Consider the following 18,139-nt stretch of genomic DNA (forward strand, 5'->3'; position numbering starts at 1 on the left):
GCTAGTGAGATCCAACACAAAAGGGGATCCTATTATTTTGGCAGCATTTTAAATACCCCTTAGTATGATGCAGTTCCACCACCATCATATTATAAAGTATATAATAATAATATATAGTTGCTTTCATTAGAATGTACAGGTGTACCTAATGATGTGACCGGCATTTATGAATATTTCAATATCACAGAAAGGTTTGCTCACAAGCATGTAAAATTACTGCTAAATTATTCACAAGGCTCTTCCAACAGCTGAGGCAATAAAGGTCCACAAGTAGTTAAACGTAATTATGTTTCATTTGTGTTTTTGTGTCCCATTGCTCTACAACAGGCCCCCACTTCAGCGAGTTCTTGTCCCTTCACGTGGGAGACGACTGCTCAGTCACACTAGTGTGCAAGGTAAATGCAGCCAAGCTCAATTATTGAACATTTGCACTCAAAACAAACAGAAGGCTCACTTGTGGATCGCGAATTAGCCATTCGGCCCAGAGCGGTTGCAGGAAATAAAGGTCTTTCATTTGGTGAGTCTGTCCAGGCACAGACTCACCAAAACGAGGCTGCTGAGAGTTTGACTTTGTGAATAATGGGAAGAAAATAACAACAACACAATTGAAAGAATGTGTGCACGTGACGAGCATCTCTGCAGGTACTGCATAAGCGACTTGTTAAGATGCTGCAAAAATGTAGTTATTGTCTGAGATAAATACGCAACCCTACATTATTTAAGTTGACTAACTGCAGGCCACAACTCCGTATGGTGAAAAGACAGCCCGAAGTGACTCTTCATGAACATATGTTGAACTTACACACTTGCTAAATTTAAAATGATCACTAAGTTATACAGTCTGAGCTTGGCTCCATCAAAAGCATTAGGAACAGATTTATGTCGGCGTTATAGTAGTTCTTTTACCCACCATACATTTTAAATGGGAGTGTAACACTTATAGCTTTCAATTGTTCCAAAGGAAGATAAGGTGCTTCACATCAAAAGTGACTTAGAATGGTGGCTTAATGGAAGTAATACAGAACATTAGACTGATGATTAAACATTTAGAAGCTGTTCAAAAAGAAAAAAGGAAAATAGACCAAACCTGCTTCTTTTTTAGCGATCCATTCTCTTTTATTGCTTATTATTAAGTTAACAATCAATTATTCATTCTTTATTAATTACATTCTTTGTGGTGTGCAGCAGAGTGTGAGCTGAATTTCCCCTTGAGGAATTATAATGAGTACAATAAAAGAAAATACAGTACTGTAATAGCGAGCCTCTCGCAATGAGCCAAACATGTTGGCATTCAAACCAGCTACACCAACATGATTGCGGCATCTACTGTCGATGCAGATTGTGGAGAACTATATATTAGGATGTCAATATTTGAATGCATTCTAGAGATTTTGCTGAAAGCGTTCGCTCTGGCAGCCAGCTCGAACAAAGCCTGGATGCGGACACATCGGCGCACTAACTTCGCCAGCCTGTTGTGCCTCACTCCGTTCAATCTCCAACATTGTATGTTTTTCTAATTATTTACAGCACTGTTTTACATTATTTACAATAAACTTAGCAATTGTCAGACATAAACCTTTTTTTTTTTTGGATTTAGTACGCCAACTACTGTATTGCCGAAATAATTTAAGCGCTTTGCTGGTTTCCTCCACGCTCGCTCCGCAACATAACATTATACATCAACATCCGAACGATCAAATTCCACATTTACAAAACAAAAATGGACACAGGGCTTTATCATGCCCATGCATATGCTGAACACTGTATGTTTCTGCATGTTGTGTTTTTCACTGTAGGTTGCTAACTTGAAGAAAGAATCCGAGTTCCACTGGTTCAGAGAAGACACAGAAATAATCCCTGATGTGAAGCCCGATTTGGCTTCAGGAGTCTGTAAACTGGCAATTAAACTGGTAACTTCATTTTCTTCCTGTGGGTGTTCCAAATCTTTCGCTCAATACAATCCCACTGCTACTGGCGCAAAAGAAAGCAGCAGCTATACGCAGCATAGAGAGATGTATACTGGAGATGAATTCATTCAATTAAGGTTCATTTTAAGATATTTTGAAAATGTCAAATAAACTTCGTCTCTCATTATTTATTTCCCGCTTCTTTTCCCCAGTTTTCTCTGAAAACATCGGGGATTTACAAGGCCGCCATCAGCGATGATAGAGGAAAGGATATCAGCCAAATTGACGTTTCAGGAAAAGGTAAACAAACTAAATGACTTACTAAATTGATAGATGAGAGCAAGAATCAAGAATAATCCACAAACTATGTGAAATCTAGTTTTCTCATTAAAACGTGGGTGAAGGACACCATGTTTACGTAAGCAACACAACTGCTTGTGCTATCCACTTCAAATGCCATTACATTTCAAATCCTGTAACCTTTAACTGCTGTATAAAAATAATTAGATGCGACAGCTTGTTTTGCCCACAGGCTTATTTCTGAGTATTTCTTTTATTATTACCATATATTACTATTGCTATTACTATACTGTGCTATACTGTGTGTAAGGGTCTGTGTGACATATTTTACTGCGCAATGTCATGAGGTTCCAGAGAGGTGCCGTTTAACACTCCAGTGGCGCCTTGAGACACGAGTGACCCGACTTAGGAGTTTTTCGAGATACGAAACGTCGCTCGGACCGATTTTTTTCACTTTAACTTGAGAGCGGAAATTTGAGATACAATCGCGTTACGGTAGCTGGTGAACTCGACTGGACTCACTTCACAACAATCAGCAGGTTGTGTGCAGTTCGTCAACAATTCAGACTTCAAGCTGGTCAATGCCGCTCCCAGTTTAGTTTACCGTCAAACCTAAATATAAAACCAAGAGAATTACACAGTATGTATTTAAAATGACCACATAATCACATCCCAACGTCTGCTAGCTTAACAGATAACACATAAAATTCAATACCATAGAATGAATAGCATCATTGTCAGCGTGTTATAAGCCTTTAAGCAATGGATATTGAACACAAACAGTGGAGCAACACATATAGACAGATCATGTCACAATACTCACAGGCACATATTCTTTATCCTTTGTGAAGAACGACTAATGTTATTCGGCTTAATGAGGAGCTGAGACCGTCTCCGTAAATTGTCTCGCGTCTATCTGTATGTGTGTTATACTGCCCCCAGGTGGTCAACACACACACACACACACACCAGAAGCAGAGGCACAATGTCCATTGAATTGAAGCAAAAAGAATCGGGAAAAAAAGCTGTTTAATTTTATTTACATTCTACAGTATTCATTTATGTCATTGCTTTATGTTTTTTCTTCATACAATGTCATAGAGTGCTATTGAGTGCTTATTAACAACGCTTAGCAATTTTCCTTTTTTTAAACCACATGGCAACAGATTTTCCTAAGTACTTTGTCTGAGAGTTCTAATTATACCCTTTTCATTCAATGTCTTAACATTGAACATTGATTTATATAAGCAGCGCCCCACTGAATTTAAAGCTTCTTCATTTGTGTGTCTTATTTTGTAGTTTTCGAAGAGGCCATTAACCAGATCACCCGACTGGCTGGTAGGTGGCTTCCCTATTCACACACATTCAAAAACCTTTTGTAGCTATATTATAATGAGTAGAATACGTTATAACATAATAAGTTCAAATACACAACGTACACTAAGCCTTTCTACCTGAACAGCTTGGCACACACCCTCCAACGTCGCCTATTTTCAATGTTTATTCATGTATAGCCTACAATTTAAGACGAGATGGTCGCACCAATGCTTCACCATTGGAGGATCAATGGAGAGAAAAAAAAAAGACAAATCTGTTCTCCTGTAGTCATGCAGCTCTTCTTGCATGGAGACAGAAATCAAATTACACTCGCCCTGATGTTGGGGAAAGGGGCCCGGTGACTCTCACCAGTTCAAAAGTGGTCCTTGTGGTTTTTGAAAGTGACCTGTGTGCAACCCTCTCCCACCTCCATCATCGCCCTCAGGAGTGAGCGCACATGAGCTGGTGATCCACTGCACAGCCACCGGCATCCAGCTGCAGTGTCCCATGAAGTATTACACTTCAGAGATGAACATCGTCTGGTACCACGGGTAAGGCGTCATTCCGGCGTACACCTCTCACCGCTAAGCCCGTGCAGTCACGGGCAATTACTGCTTACCTCGATAACAAAAATAATCAAAACAGAACGTGCTAAGTGCAAGGGGAGGGGTGATTATTTTAAGCCTGCCTGCAAACATGATGACCGCAAAGCACAACGTTGTTTGGCTTCTCCTCTCAAGGCGAGGCAAAAACAATACGCTTTGGGATGGCTGTTGCAAGTGCTTTCATTATCCTTGTTATTGCAGCAAAATTGGCCCTTTTTGTGACAAAAATCACACCCTATTATTTCCCATGAAGAAGCGCAGACATTTCTGCTCTTAAAAGCACTCCATGGGCCCCTAGAGATCGAAATGCGCAAACAGGTGTATAGAGAACATGCAGGGAGAAGGCCTGCGGGAAGCTAAAGGCTGAAGAGGGAGGTAGGCAGAAAGGTGACAGGGGTTAGCGGCGGCTTTTGAGGTTGTTTAATTATTCACAGAACCCAAATTACGGAGATGAGAGTTGTAACCTCTGCTCACGCCTTCTGTGAGTGCAGGTGAGAGCGAGTGACAGATAGCAAGGGACAGAGAAATTGGTATCCCTAGGCGTAACATCAGGCTGGCATGTAAACATGATTTTCCATTACCTCAAAAGTAGGAAGTACACACTCTCATGTAAACAATAATTGCATAAATGTGCACACCGTAATAATCCCTGCCTCCCCACATCAGCAGTGAGAAAAAACTCTGCCACAGTGACAAGATTGTGATAGGAGGAACCCCTGCTATGGCAACAATGGAGGTACGAGATTCTCCTGTACATTTTGGTGCATCCCTCACTGGGTGATTTGCATGTGAATGCAGAGGTGATAGAAGGGCGACCTTTAGTTGAATGAAACCGATCCCATTTAGAATGGACCAGTAATTAAAATTCACTACAAAAAATGAAAAAATAAAAAGTTACAGTCATTAAAGTTAATTAATTGAACGGTATCTTCTTTTTCACCCTGTGCCAGAAAGTGTCATATTGTAATTACTTTTCAGATGAAATAAGCATGATTTATAGGCTGGCATGTAAAATTAAATAGACGGACACTGCTGACTGGGTTAGTGTTGACAAGTGGCTTAATGGACTTATTGATGTTAAGGTGATAGAGCCAAGTGAGAAGGACAAAGGGAAGTACTCGATCGTGATCACTGACCCTGAAGACTCACACAAGCGCACTTTGGACCTCAGCGGTGAAGGTCGGTCATCCTTTGTGTCTCTCGTTTATTTAAAGCTTCACAACACAATATTGGGGTACGTTTGTAAACATCTCAAAATATCAGTGATAAAATACATTTGTTAAACTGGCGTTTACTTAAGTGTGGCTGTTGCACATAAAGGGTGAGTTTTATGATGATAACAGTCAAATTCAGTCTTTTGTCTTTTCCAGTTTATGATAAGGCATGCGCCGAGTTCCAGAAACTCAAGTAAGTCTTAACTCTCAAATCAATACCACTGCATGGGCTCGAATTAGCATAGTTTATAGAAATTTGGTTTTACAATTTGTTAGGATAAGCCAGACGGGGAGTTTAGAAACCAAAGTAACAGCAAAGCTAGCGACTTAAACTTAAAATAGCAGTCATAGTCTCTCAAAAAACAGTAATGGAAAAGAGGAAATAATGATGAGAAACAGAATAGAAAATGTGACTTTTTGCAATGTAGCGATAGAGCAGTGGTCCTGGCTGCTCACAAAATTGTAGCCAAATATGAATAAAAGAACTACAGAATGTACACCAGAAAATGAGTTTCTGAAAATATTTTGAGGAGAAATGTAGTAAATAGACTGCAGGCTATTTTAGAAGGTGCTACACACGCAGCATGTAGCTGTTGTGCTGTGTTTGCCTAGAGGAAGTAAGAAGTTGACTCTCTACCACAGAATATTAGTATACAGTACCAGAGCTGCTTGTCTACAACCCCAATTCCAATGAAGTTGGGACATTGTGTTAAACAGAAATAAAAACAGAATACAATGATTTGCAAATCATGTTCGACCTATATTTCATTGAATACACGACAAAGACAAGATATTTAATGTTCAAACTGATCAACTTTATTGTTTTTAGCAAATAATCATTAACTTAGAATTTTATGGCTGCAACACGTTCCAAAAAAGTTGGAACAGGTGGCAAAAAGGACTGAGAAAGTTGAGGAATGCTCATCAAACACCTGTTTGGAACATCCCACAGGTGAACAGGCTAATTGGGAACAGGTGGGTGCCATGATTGGGTATAAAAGGAGCTTCCCTGAATTGCTCAGTCATTCACAAGCAAAGATGGGGCGAGGTTCACCTCTTTGTGAACAAGTGCGTGAGAAAATAGTCGAACAGTTTAAGGACAATGTTCCTCAACGTACAATTGCAAGGAATTTAGGAATTTCATCATCTACGATCCCTCAGGCGGCACTACATCAAAAACCGACATCAATGTGTAAAGGATATCACCGCACGGGCTCAGGAACACTTCAGAAAACCAATGTCAGTAAATACAGTTCGGCGCTACATCCGTAAGTGCAACTTAAAACTCGACTACGCAAAGCAAAAGCCATTTCTCAACAACACCCAGAAACGCCGCCGGCTTCTCTGGGCCAGAGCTCATCTAAGATGAACTGATGCAAAGTGGAAAAGTGTTCTGTGGTCCGACGAGTCCACATTTCAAATTGTTTTTGCAAATTGTGGACGTCCTGTCCTCTGGGCCAAAGAGGAAAATAACCTTCCGACTGTTATGGACGCAAAGTTCAATAGCTAGCATCTGTGATGGTATGGGGCTGTGTTAGTGCCAATGGCATGGGTAACTTACAGATCTGTGAATGCACCATTAATGCTGAAAGGTACATACAGGTTTTGGAGAAACATATGCTGCCATCCAAGCAACGTCTTTTTCATGGACGCCCCTGCTTATTTCAGAAAGACAATGCCAAACCACATTCTGCACGTGTTACAACAGCGTGGCTTCGTAGTAAAAGAGTTCGGGTACTGTACTGGCCTGCCTGCAGTCCAGACCTGTCTCCCATTGAAAATGTGTGGCGCATTATGAAGCGTAAAATACGACAACGGAGACCCCGGACTGTTGAACAGCTGAAGCTGTACATCAAGCAAGAATGGGAAAGAATTCCACCTACAAAACAATTAGTGTCCTCAGTTCCCAAACGTTTATTGAATGTTGTTAAAAGAAAAGGTGATGTAACACAGTGGTAAACATGACCCCGTCCCATCTTTTTTGGAACGTGATGCAGCCATAAAATTCTAAGTTAATGATTATTGGCTAAAAACAATAAAGTTGATCAGTTTGAACATTAAATATCTTGTCTTTGTAGTGTATTCAATTAAGTATAGGTCGAACATGATTTGCAAATCGTTGTATTCTGTTTTTATTTATGTTTAACACGATGTCCCAACTTCATTCGAATTGGGGTTGTATTTGTGTGTGATTCTGGATCAAGTTGTATTTTAAAATCAGCCAAAAATCAAGCAGTCCAAAATTCTGACCGCTTGACAGTAACACACAAGCTACACGTTAGACTTTTCACATCCATTAGAAAATATCGAAAACAATAATAACAAAAAGCACATTGGAAACCACCTCAATCCTTTTTCGAATTAACAGTCAATGAGAGGCGTTCAAGCGTAACACTTTACGTCCAGTATGCGCTTGAACGAATGCCACCCTGCTGCCTGCTTATTGAGTGTCAAGATACAACAAGGAGAGCAGAGTTCACCGAGCCATCTGGTCTCGAGGCTGACCTCTCACCCACCCTTCCAATTAAGTTGGGACGTTGTGTAAAATTTCAATAAAAACAATACAATCATTTGCAAATCCTTTTCACCCTCTGTTCAACACACTACAAAGACAAGATATGTAATGTTCAAACTGATGAACATGATTTATTTATTTTTTTTCTCAAAAATTCTCCAATTTTGAATTTGATACCAGCAACACGTTCACAAAAAAATCATCCTAACCCTCGGACAGGGGCAACACGAGACCAGGAAAGTTGAGGAATAATCCAAAAACGACCCGCTCAGAACATTCCACAAGTGAAGACGTTAAATGGAAACAGGTGAGTGTCATGATTGGGTATAAAAGGGGTATGCCCGAAAGGCTCAGTTGTTCACAAGCAAGGATGGGGCTTTGTGAAAAACTGCAGAGCAAATAGTCCAACAGTTTAACAACAACATTTCTCAGTGCACGTGCTTGCAGTGGCAAACACGCCCCTGTGCCAGCTTTTTTGGAACAGGTTGCATGTATGAAATTCGAAATGAGTGATCTTGTCTTTGTTGTGTATTCGATTGAATATAGTTTGCAAAGGATTTGCAAATCATAGTATTCTGTTTTTATTTGCATTTTATAAAATGGCTCAACTTCGTTGGAATCGGGGTTTGTAATTGCCGTTTTGGCTCGAATATCCTGCGGCGAGCCATCTGACCACTGTTTCTGATCCAAACGTTGAAATGAAGTTCAAACATTTTTGCCAGTGTAATATTTTGTTGTTGTTGTTTCATTTTATTTGATGACAGATTTTGTTGACTGTAAAAACAATAAAGTAAAATCAACTTTTCTGTTTTATTTCTTTAGGGCTGAAGCTTATGCCGAAAAGAGTGAGTGTGTATCTTTTTATTCTGTTCCCAGTATTGCCTTTTACACAATAATGCAGTTTGCTTCATGATTCGTGTTAAATAACAGACCGTGGTAAGGTGATTGGAGGGCTGCCTGATGTGGTCACCATTATGGAAAAGAAGGTAACGTCCTGATGTCTGAGTTTGCGTGATGATCACATTTGTGTGCGAATGCACTAGGAGTGTATTAGTCAGATTATGTTAATAAATCTTCGTGTATGCCGCTAGACCCTGAGTTTAACGTGCACAGTGTGCGGGGACCCCAAACCTCAAGTCGCCTGGCTAAAGAACGGTGTGGAGGTCGAGCGTGATGATCAGGTAAAATAAGAAATAGACGAAAAAAAGAGCAGAACTTCAGCATCCATGCACCGTCTGTGCCCTTATGTCGGACTGTTAAAGAATTCAAACAGTTTGTTGCTGCTAACTTGAAAGCGCCATACTAGAACATCTGTCTTTTGTTGTGACGGTATTATTATATTACTATTATTATGATTATTTCCTCTTTATTTTCATATTTGCTGTTTCAATTGTTTGTTTGTTTTTTAAATCTTCAAGCACATTCTGAATTCATAATTTCAAGAGCAGAATCTGCGATGTGGAAAAACAATCAGAACTGAATACATTTCATGTTCATGGTCTACTTGGTGGTGGGGTCAACAATATAAGCTTGTTCAAACAAAACAAAAATAAACACACCATTCCTTATGGGGCCTACTTGCCAAGTAGTATACATCTAAAATGTGTCCCCAGTCAGTCAATGGAGGTTTTTTCTCCATTATCAGCATCCCCTGTGGCTCCTTTGAAAGTTTTGAAAGTTTGCCCTCACCTGCTAACAATGTGCCTAAAACAAGAACTGATGTCCTTTGTGATGTGTCTAGCAAACCTCAGGGGTGCTTCCCCCCCCCAACATGACGACCACCAAGGCTTTTGAAGCTACAAGTAGCAGGGAAAAATGGACAGAAGCATACATACAGTATGGATCCAGAAAGTAGTTACATGTTGACTAAGTGTGAAAACCCACACAGAATGAAAGTGTCATCCAACTCAAGGAAGTGTCCTACCGGGAAGCTATGCAACACTATTGCGATGTTTTCGAAACGTTAAAGATATCATGATACTGTTTATGTAATAATAGATATCATTTCATTCCATTTTCTAAATCACTTGTCCTTGTTACGGTCACCGGTGAGTTGGAGCTTATCCCAGCTGAGTTTAGTTTGAGCGAGAGGCGGGGGTTCATCCTGGACTGCTCGCCAGTCAAACGTGAAGTACCTATCGACCACTGGTGTCAAACTCAAGGCCCGGGGGCCACATCCGGTCCGCCACATCAATTTGTGTGGCCCGCGAAAGCAAATCAAGTGAAAATAACATCGCAAATCCTCTTCCCTTTTATATAACGTTGATTGCAAACATTTTTGTCACCAATCCCCATTTCAAAATAAACTGAATTAACAACTTTTCACTGGCTTCTGTTTTCAAATATAGTTATTCATCGATTTCTTTGGTGTATATGTAATAACATGAGGCAGTTGTACATTTCCTGTATATGTGTTCGCGCTCATGACGGCCCTCCGAGGGAAACCATAACTACGATGTGACCCGGAGCAAAAATGAGTTTGACACCCCTGCTATAGACAAACAACCATTCATACTCACATTCGCACTTATAGACAATTTAGAGTCTTCAAATAACCTAGCATGCCTGTTTTTGCAATGTGGGAGGGAGCCAGAGTGCTGTTTGCGACAATGGAAAATACATCTTTTATCGTTCACAAGATCTCTATCAGTGAAGTCGGGAAAATTTGTAGAAATAGTCTTGCAACTTAAGCATAGGCCTACCTAACAATACAATGAAAGACTATAAGAGTATTTTATAAAAACACAACACAAGCAGCAGATTTAATACAAGGAATACATCTTCCTCGTTCATTAAATGAGCTTGTCAGTGCTTGGTTTATTAAAACAAAGCAAAGACAATCCATTCTCCGCTCCATTCTTGATGGTGTTACGTCGACTCTTCATCATAACAAAGAAACGACAAGTAGCAGAACAGCAATATGGTAAAAGCGTGATATAATTTTCATTAGTCATGGGGAAATGCAGCATTGACAGTACACAGAGGAGAATTGTGAGATTCACATCGCGCTGCACGTACGGTACTTGCAACTCAGACAGCAGCAATATTGATCCCTGATGTTGGTTTATTGATATGCACAAGGAGAGATTCCACCTCTACTGTGCACAAATACCACCAGAAATCCAGTTCAGCTATAACGTCTTGTTTTTTTTATTTTATTCGAGGGCCAGAGTAAATATCCCAAGTTGACACTTTCAATATTTGTCTGCATGTTTCAGTACGTGGTCTCCCTCGACCAGGGCAAGTTTGCCAGTTTTACAATCAGAGGTGTTTCCATGGAGGATTCCAGCAAATATTCCATGATTGTCCAGAACAAATACGGAGGGGAATCTGTGGATATTGTGGTGAGTGTTGCTTTACAGCAAATCACTGAATTTATCAGATCTTTTTATATTGGGATCTAATAATGAGATATTTTTTGTGATTTCGAGCCGCAATATTTTACCTTGTTTGATCCTGCAAGCTTGAAAATGAAACATGTTTTCCTCACCATTTTTCAAGTCCGAATCTTTTGATCCTCAGGTCTGCGTGTACCGCCAAGGTGAGAAAATCCCCGAGGCAAAGCCAACCGTGACCGCTAAAACAATTATCCCTCCCAAACTGCCCATTGAGATGCCGCAAACAATGACCCAGCCAGCCCCTAGCCACGCCCCCTCCGCTCCTAGCCCCACCCCTCCCAGGGCAGCACCCGGAAGAGGAGTGAAGAGTCCAACCCCCACTCGGAGGAGGTTTTAAAAGATTCACAAACACGTCGGCAAACTGGTGCTCATTTTCATTCGAAACATTTGCTTGAAATTAAACAGCGAACACTGTGACATTAATTAGAGAGCCAGAAAATCTGTTATTAAAAAAATCTATTAAGTGTGATCATTTAGAAAATAAGAACATTGAAAAACACTTATGTTGTTTTGAATTAGGACACATTTTTTAATGATTCAAATAAAAATTCACATCACAGCATTATTTGATTCAAATGAACCATAATAAAACAAACTTGAATACAAATGTGACCTGTTTTAATTAACTGAACACACAGCACTGTCCAAGTTGGCACTCACGTCAAAAGTTTGTAATTTCCACCCCAATATACTTTGCATGCAATCTCCTGAGGAAAAAGAACATGATTTTGTGATGCTTTGCATGCGCCTTATTAAGAATTGTCTTAATTTGCCCTTCACACACCTCCCGAGCACCACTTTGAAGATGGGGCCAAGTCACGTTGTGTCGTGGCCCTGTGGAGGGAGGGCGTGTCCACATTGTCCACAGGGAGGGCTGACTGTGCGCATGATCACTGGCTTGGCTCACTCTCACTTGTCACCAGACATGTTTTATACATGAAGTATCTCAGGTGTTGATGCATAACTTTGTCTTCAATGCGTCTACGTGGGCTCGCCGCCTCCGCTCCTCCTATTGAAGGTGCATCTTCACACTTTGTCATGACCTCGCTCCAGTGTTCACTAGAGGATGTGAACGCGAGCACAGGAAGAAATAGATAAGGACCACCATTACCTATTCAAGCCTGTCATCCGCAAATAAAGTTTACAGCACACCTTCAGCACAGTATGATACTGAGCTTTAACAGCAGCTGGCATTCAATAAATGTGAGCACTGGAGTGGCACCTCCAAAAAGTCATGCTGACTTTAAGGGAATATGTGGGCAAACAGATGAAAAAATATCCACAGGACTCTTTATTAAGTACATCTAAGGAGAGCCCATACAAGAGCTTTTTCAGAAATTCTGTCCTTTCTAAGACAATAATGGCCAGCTTTGACGGAAGCTGTCAGAGACCTATAGATGAAGACCATGAATGCTGCAAAACAACAAACACAGCATTCAGCTTGACATTGTAAAACAGGAACTAAAAAGGACGGCTACAGCAAGCAGAATGACACAAAACATACAAAACTGAGTTACATCAAGATTGTGGTTTAGTCCTAGGACCAATTAAATTGGTGTTTGCTAGTGAGGATAAGTGGAACGGAAGATGAATGAATCTCTTTCGGTAAAACGTGATCTGTGACCATAGTACATGAGTGAAATGATCTGTGAAAAAAATTAGCTCTAAGTGGCGTCAATTTATAACTCTAACTTGGTTGTTAAGAAACCACTCCACTACCAAACCAGAAAAACAACCAATCAGAGACAGAATGCGTGACTGACGAAGTGTCATTCATTTGCAGTGCACGCTTGGGCACACCCCCGTGGTCCCACGCTAATCTGTTACTTTTGGCTTCAGGGCCCTCATTTATCAAAGAGTGCATAGAATAGGTTCGAAGTTCATTTGTAGCACTGAAATTTATGAGAGAACAGAGCAGTCTTGGAAATAAAAATAAATGTTATGGCACCAAACTCAATGCACAGAAAATGTGAAGGAGTCCATATTATTCTATCTTTTTGTTTTTCTTTGGATTTTGTTTGTCTTTATACACACCCATTGATGATTAACCAAAGAGAAAACAGTTTTGAAAATAGAACTAAAAAGACAGATTAGCAGTCAACACGGGGGATGTTTGCGTCACTTGTTTTATTATTCAGAAGTTCTACTATTAAGAACAATATTACTATTGAATCCGATTAGACCAGTGGCTCTCAAAATGTTTACAAGTACCACCAAAACAAAAACTCAGTTCCCCATGTAACACCATAATGACTGGCAACTGATTAAAATACAGTGGCGTGTGTTCTTCAAACTCGAGACAAACTTTTATTCCCTAAAAAGTATATTTCATATTATAAGCCTCTGTAACATTATGCAGACTTTGAACATTAACATTAACTAAACTAATGTAATATGTATTGCACATAAAGGCTATATAAATGGTCCACAAAAAGTGTAAAAACAAACAGTTCTTAAAGATTAAATGTAAATGCATTGTTCTTAAGTCTTACTGTCATATCAAATCAATTACTAAAACTGCCTTCTACCATCTGAAGAACATATCCAGAGTGAAGGCTTGCATGTGTTGAGCAAACCAGGAGAAGCTCATCCATGCTTTTATCTCAAGTAGACTTGACTATTGTAATGGTCTTCTGAATGGACTCCCTAAAAAGAGCATTAAACAGCTGCAGCTCATTCAGAATGCTGCAGCTCGGGTTCTGACCAGAACAAAGAGGTCAGAGCATATTACTCCAATTCTAAAGTCTTTACACTGGCTTCCAGTCAGCTTTAGAATAGATTTTAAAGTTCTCCTCCTGGTCTATCAATCACTAAACGGTCTAGGTCCTGAATACATGAATGAAATGCTAATGGTATATAAACCCAGTAAGGCTCTGAGATCAACAGACTCAGGTCAAATAGTGGAGCACACAGTCCAAAGCAAACATGGTCAAGCAGCATTTAGCTATTATGCTGCACACAAATGGAATACGTTGCCAACAGAAGTGACGTTAGCCCCAAGTGTACATGTTTTTAAGTCCAGGTCAATGCCATGCTTTCAAGAGCATTTCCATCCATCCATTGATTTTCCGAGCCGCTTCTCCTCACTGTGCTGGAGCCTATCCCAGCTATCATCGGGCAGGAGGCGGGGTACACCCTGAACCGGTTGCCAGCCAATCGCAGGGCACATACAAACAAACAACCATTCGCACTCAAATTCACACCTAGGGGCAATTTAGAGACTTCAATGAACCTACCATGCATGTTTTTGGGATGTGGGAGGAAACCGGAGTGCCCGGAGAAAACCCACGCAGGCACGGGGACAACATGCAAACTCCACACAGGCGGGGCCGGGGATTGAACCCCGGACCTCAGAATTGTGAGGCAGACGCTCTAACCAGTCGCTCACCGTGCTGCCAGCATTTCCACTTTTAAATGATATTTCTTGCACTGTATGCAGTTTTAATTGTATTTTTATTTTATTTATTTTTTTCTCTTTGTTTTAAATGTTTATAAGCTGTTTTCTTCTTTGTTTTTAAATGCTTTTAATCATGTAAAGCACATTGAGTTACCTTGTGTATGAAATGGCTATATAAATACATTTGCTTTCCTTTGCTTTGTTTCGTTTAAGTTAAAAACATCTGAACTGTATGGGCATGATTATTTGGCGAACCACTAGTGGTACTAGTACCACACATTGAGAATCACTTCATTACTGTAGGTGTTCCTGATATTGTGGCTGTTACATGCCCACTATTGCTTTGCGTCGAAAAAGAGGCAACCGTGCAATGGGGAAAGTCCATTTAAAGGCTGTTGCTGCTCAAGCGCAAGAAGAAGTGAAAGTATCACTGATGAAAAGATGGCTGATGAGATTTGTGCTTCATTACAGATGATGAAAAGAGAGCAACAGAGGAGAGGGATGAGAAAGATTCAGGAGTGGTCTTTGTCGTGTGTTTGTACTGCTACTAATAAAAGATGAGAGATTGCGCTTTGCTGTTGGGACAGCAGGTGCTTTGAGAGAGTGGACCAACTACAGCCAAGGAGACAATCAACAATGTTGTGTGTTCCTGTTGATGGTGGTCTGAGAGATCAATACTGAGGTGATGTGTTGTTTTGGATGCTGTGTGCAAAACGCAAAAAGAGGTGAAAATCCAGACTTCACTGAAAAAAGGATAACAAAGCTGTCACTCATTTACTTATTTGTTTTTAAATTGTTGAACATTTTTAGTTGTGATTTTTTTTAAAATTTTTATTTTACTATAAGTTAAATTTACAGCTTGGCACCAAACTGAAATGTTTCACTTGGACCAAAGTATTTTCTTTAATTGAATGTGATTTGTGCTTGCATTGTGGACTTGGACAGAAAGAGCGATGTTGACAAGAATAATAAACTTTGCATTTTGGTAACGTTACAGTTAGTTTAAAGTCATTTATGTTTGAAAACATGTACCGTAATTTCTCATGTACAATGCGCACCCATGTATAATACGCACCCCCAAAGTTCACCTCAAAATTCTGGAAAACCCTTTTACCTATGTATAATCCATTTTTACAATGCATGATTTTGATTCTACCCATATGTTCAAAACATGAAGTTTGATATGTATTTTGTGAAAGTGTTTTCATTTCCCCCATATACCTATGTATAATACGCACTATTGACATTTGACAATTTTGGGGGGGGGGAAACAATCTGCATTATACACGTGAAATTACGGAATCTGTCCTTGACTGGACGTAATATTCAGCTCTGGAATCCGACGCGCTATTGTCTGGAGTGTATTGGCCAGGAAGGCGGTACCCGACAGGGGACGGGAGGAGCTGCTGCTTAAACATGTTTCTCTCAGATAAACCAGAAAACGCTACAAAATGTTAAATAACAACAGTAAAAACCTCTCCCTATTGTGAAGCTTGCATGTGTGAATGTGTATGAACACTACACCTCACTATCGTGCTTTCAAACTAAATGAAGTTAGCAGGCGCCAATGCTTTGGCTCACACTAATGTTTGTTCCAACATTCGAACATGGTTTACATTAAATACAAACTTTCACAATACACTAAATTAATAATTTTCACTGAAACCTAAAATATTAAATGTGACAGATTAATTGTTTTCTAAGATATGCAGTGTTTTTGTTTTTCAGTGTTCCGTTGAATGCACATGATTGAGAATGTGCGCACACATGCGTGCATGAAAGCCTCAGAGATCAGAATCATTTTGATGTTTTCACTGATCATCTGCTGTGTGATCATTTCCTGATTTTTTTCAAATTCATGTGCACATTTTTAATTAACAAAATTACTTTGAATCCAAACGTTACCATGGCGACCAACTTTATACAAAAAAAAAAAAAAAAAAAAACCTTGAAGAGGGACTAAAGTGGGAACCACATGGGCGGCACACAGAAACATACAAACAGATGCACGTGTGCGCACACACACGCGCACACACACACACACACACACACACACACACACACACACACACACACACACACACACACACACACACACACACAAATGTATTCAGACAGACGGCAGCTATCTAAATGGAATAGCTTGCCAGGACTGATAGCATGAAATTGTGTTTCCAAATATAACACCGTGTCATTGGAGTGTGTGTGTGTGTGTGTGTGCGCGCGCGTGGGTGTGATGATTGAGAGTACGAAGAGTGTGTTGTAATGATTTCAGAATCCATGTAATCCTCCAGTCTTCCATGTGGGGGCACTATTGCAACATGCACAAAAGTTCATAAGGTTTGGACCCACTCACACAATCACGCACGGGCCTGTCCTAATTAAAATAGTGCAGTTCTCAAACAATGACATGACAAACATTTTGTCGAAGCATACACAGCCGCATTTTTAAATGCACAGAGAATTATTCTGATGATGATATTGATGACAACTGATTTGCGGAGAGGCAGAAGGGGGGGGGGGGGGGACTTTGTTAGTGCACGTGACGTCACACAATACAGAACAGAGTCTGCACAGGAATGTGAGGATGAGGATGAAAAGGCAGCGAGAGGGCGGAAGAGAAGATTCATTACAAACTAGATCACCAGGTGACTGCAGTACAATGTCTAACACTGTATCAGGGGCGTGCCGAGGGGCAGGTGCTCAAAGTTAAAAGTGGGGCACATGGAACAAGAGTTTAATAGGCCTTAGCATTAGCATGGCTTTTGCAGGCTATTCATGAAAACAGAATAAGAAAAGACACTTGCCTTAAGGACACCAGGAATTGCACCATTTGCTTAGATCTTAATTGGAATAATAACAAACCCATCAATTAGCATTTCGTGCACAGATTACACCTATTTTGTGGTCGTATGTTAGCATTTTGTGTGGATGTGACCACTATATTGTGGCCCATATAAAATTCCCATGTCAGGCCTGGAGCTCTGTCCATGTTGGTGGATTTATTCTCTAGAACTGTTTGTTTTCAATAAAACACAATTGAGAAATTGGTTTTAGAAGGTGGTCCAACTCACAATCTCCATCCACCACACAGCACTGCTTCTCTGCCCTCAATTACTTTATAATTATATAGATTTTGTGTTTTGCACTGTAAAGTTAGACACATTAATTAAGCACCTTCGGCAGCACAGTAAATAAAATATCGCAACAATACATTCATAACACTCTGGAACTCGACTGAATTTACCAAACCGTTATCATAAAAGGAAAATGCATGAATGAAAATTGCGCATTTGAGTTAAACCACAACTGGCCGGATAATTAACTGTCCAATGATGACACAAAATGCAAAGGAAGTGAAAAGGAATTGAAGCACTTTTAAAATATAATTTAAGATTTCAAATCCTCAGATTTTTAGTCAAATTGGACAACCTTCTGATTTCTTTAGTCCTCTGTCAAAGCAAACACGTTTTTGGTGTTTTAAGC

At 40.0% G+C, this 18,139-nt stretch overlaps 1 protein-coding gene across 7 annotated transcripts in view; it reads left to right on the forward strand.

Annotated features, from left to right (window-relative positions):
• myom2b (myomesin 2b) overlaps positions 1-11,905 on the forward strand; it is a 46,684-nt gene extending 34,779 nt beyond the window's left edge. For 4 of the 7 annotated variants that reach the window (XM_061666418.1, XM_061666438.1, XM_061666467.1 and 1 more), the window contains 13 exons: positions 328-395; positions 1,797-1,910; positions 2,120-2,207; positions 3,507-3,545; positions 3,970-4,075; positions 4,796-4,865; positions 5,212-5,308; positions 5,500-5,536; positions 8,681-8,703; positions 8,789-8,844; positions 8,950-9,039; positions 11,077-11,202; positions 11,381-11,904. In XM_061666418.1, coding sequence (XP_061522402.1) covers positions 328-395; positions 1,797-1,910; positions 2,120-2,207; positions 3,507-3,545; positions 3,970-4,075; positions 4,796-4,865; positions 5,212-5,308; positions 5,500-5,536; positions 8,681-8,703; positions 8,789-8,844; positions 8,950-9,039; positions 11,077-11,202; positions 11,381-11,593 — 1,127 coding nt within the window. In that variant the 3' untranslated portion in view covers positions 11,594-11,904. Of the gene's footprint in view, positions 1-327; positions 396-1,796; positions 1,911-2,119; positions 2,208-3,506; positions 3,546-3,969; positions 4,076-4,795; positions 4,866-5,211; positions 5,309-5,499; positions 5,537-8,680; positions 8,704-8,788; positions 8,845-8,949; positions 9,040-11,076; positions 11,203-11,380 lie in introns of all 7 variants that reach the window. The other 3 variants (XM_061666456.1, XM_061666428.1, XM_061666475.1) reach the window with 3 other exon arrangements.
• The last annotated feature ends 6,234 nt before the right edge of the window (positions 11,906-18,139 follow it).

Source organism: Phycodurus eques, chromosome 2, assembly GCF_024500275.1.
Source record: "Phycodurus eques isolate BA_2022a chromosome 2, UOR_Pequ_1.1, whole genome shotgun sequence".
Classification (NCBI taxonomy): Eukaryota; Metazoa; Chordata; class Actinopteri; order Syngnathiformes; family Syngnathidae; genus Phycodurus; species Phycodurus eques.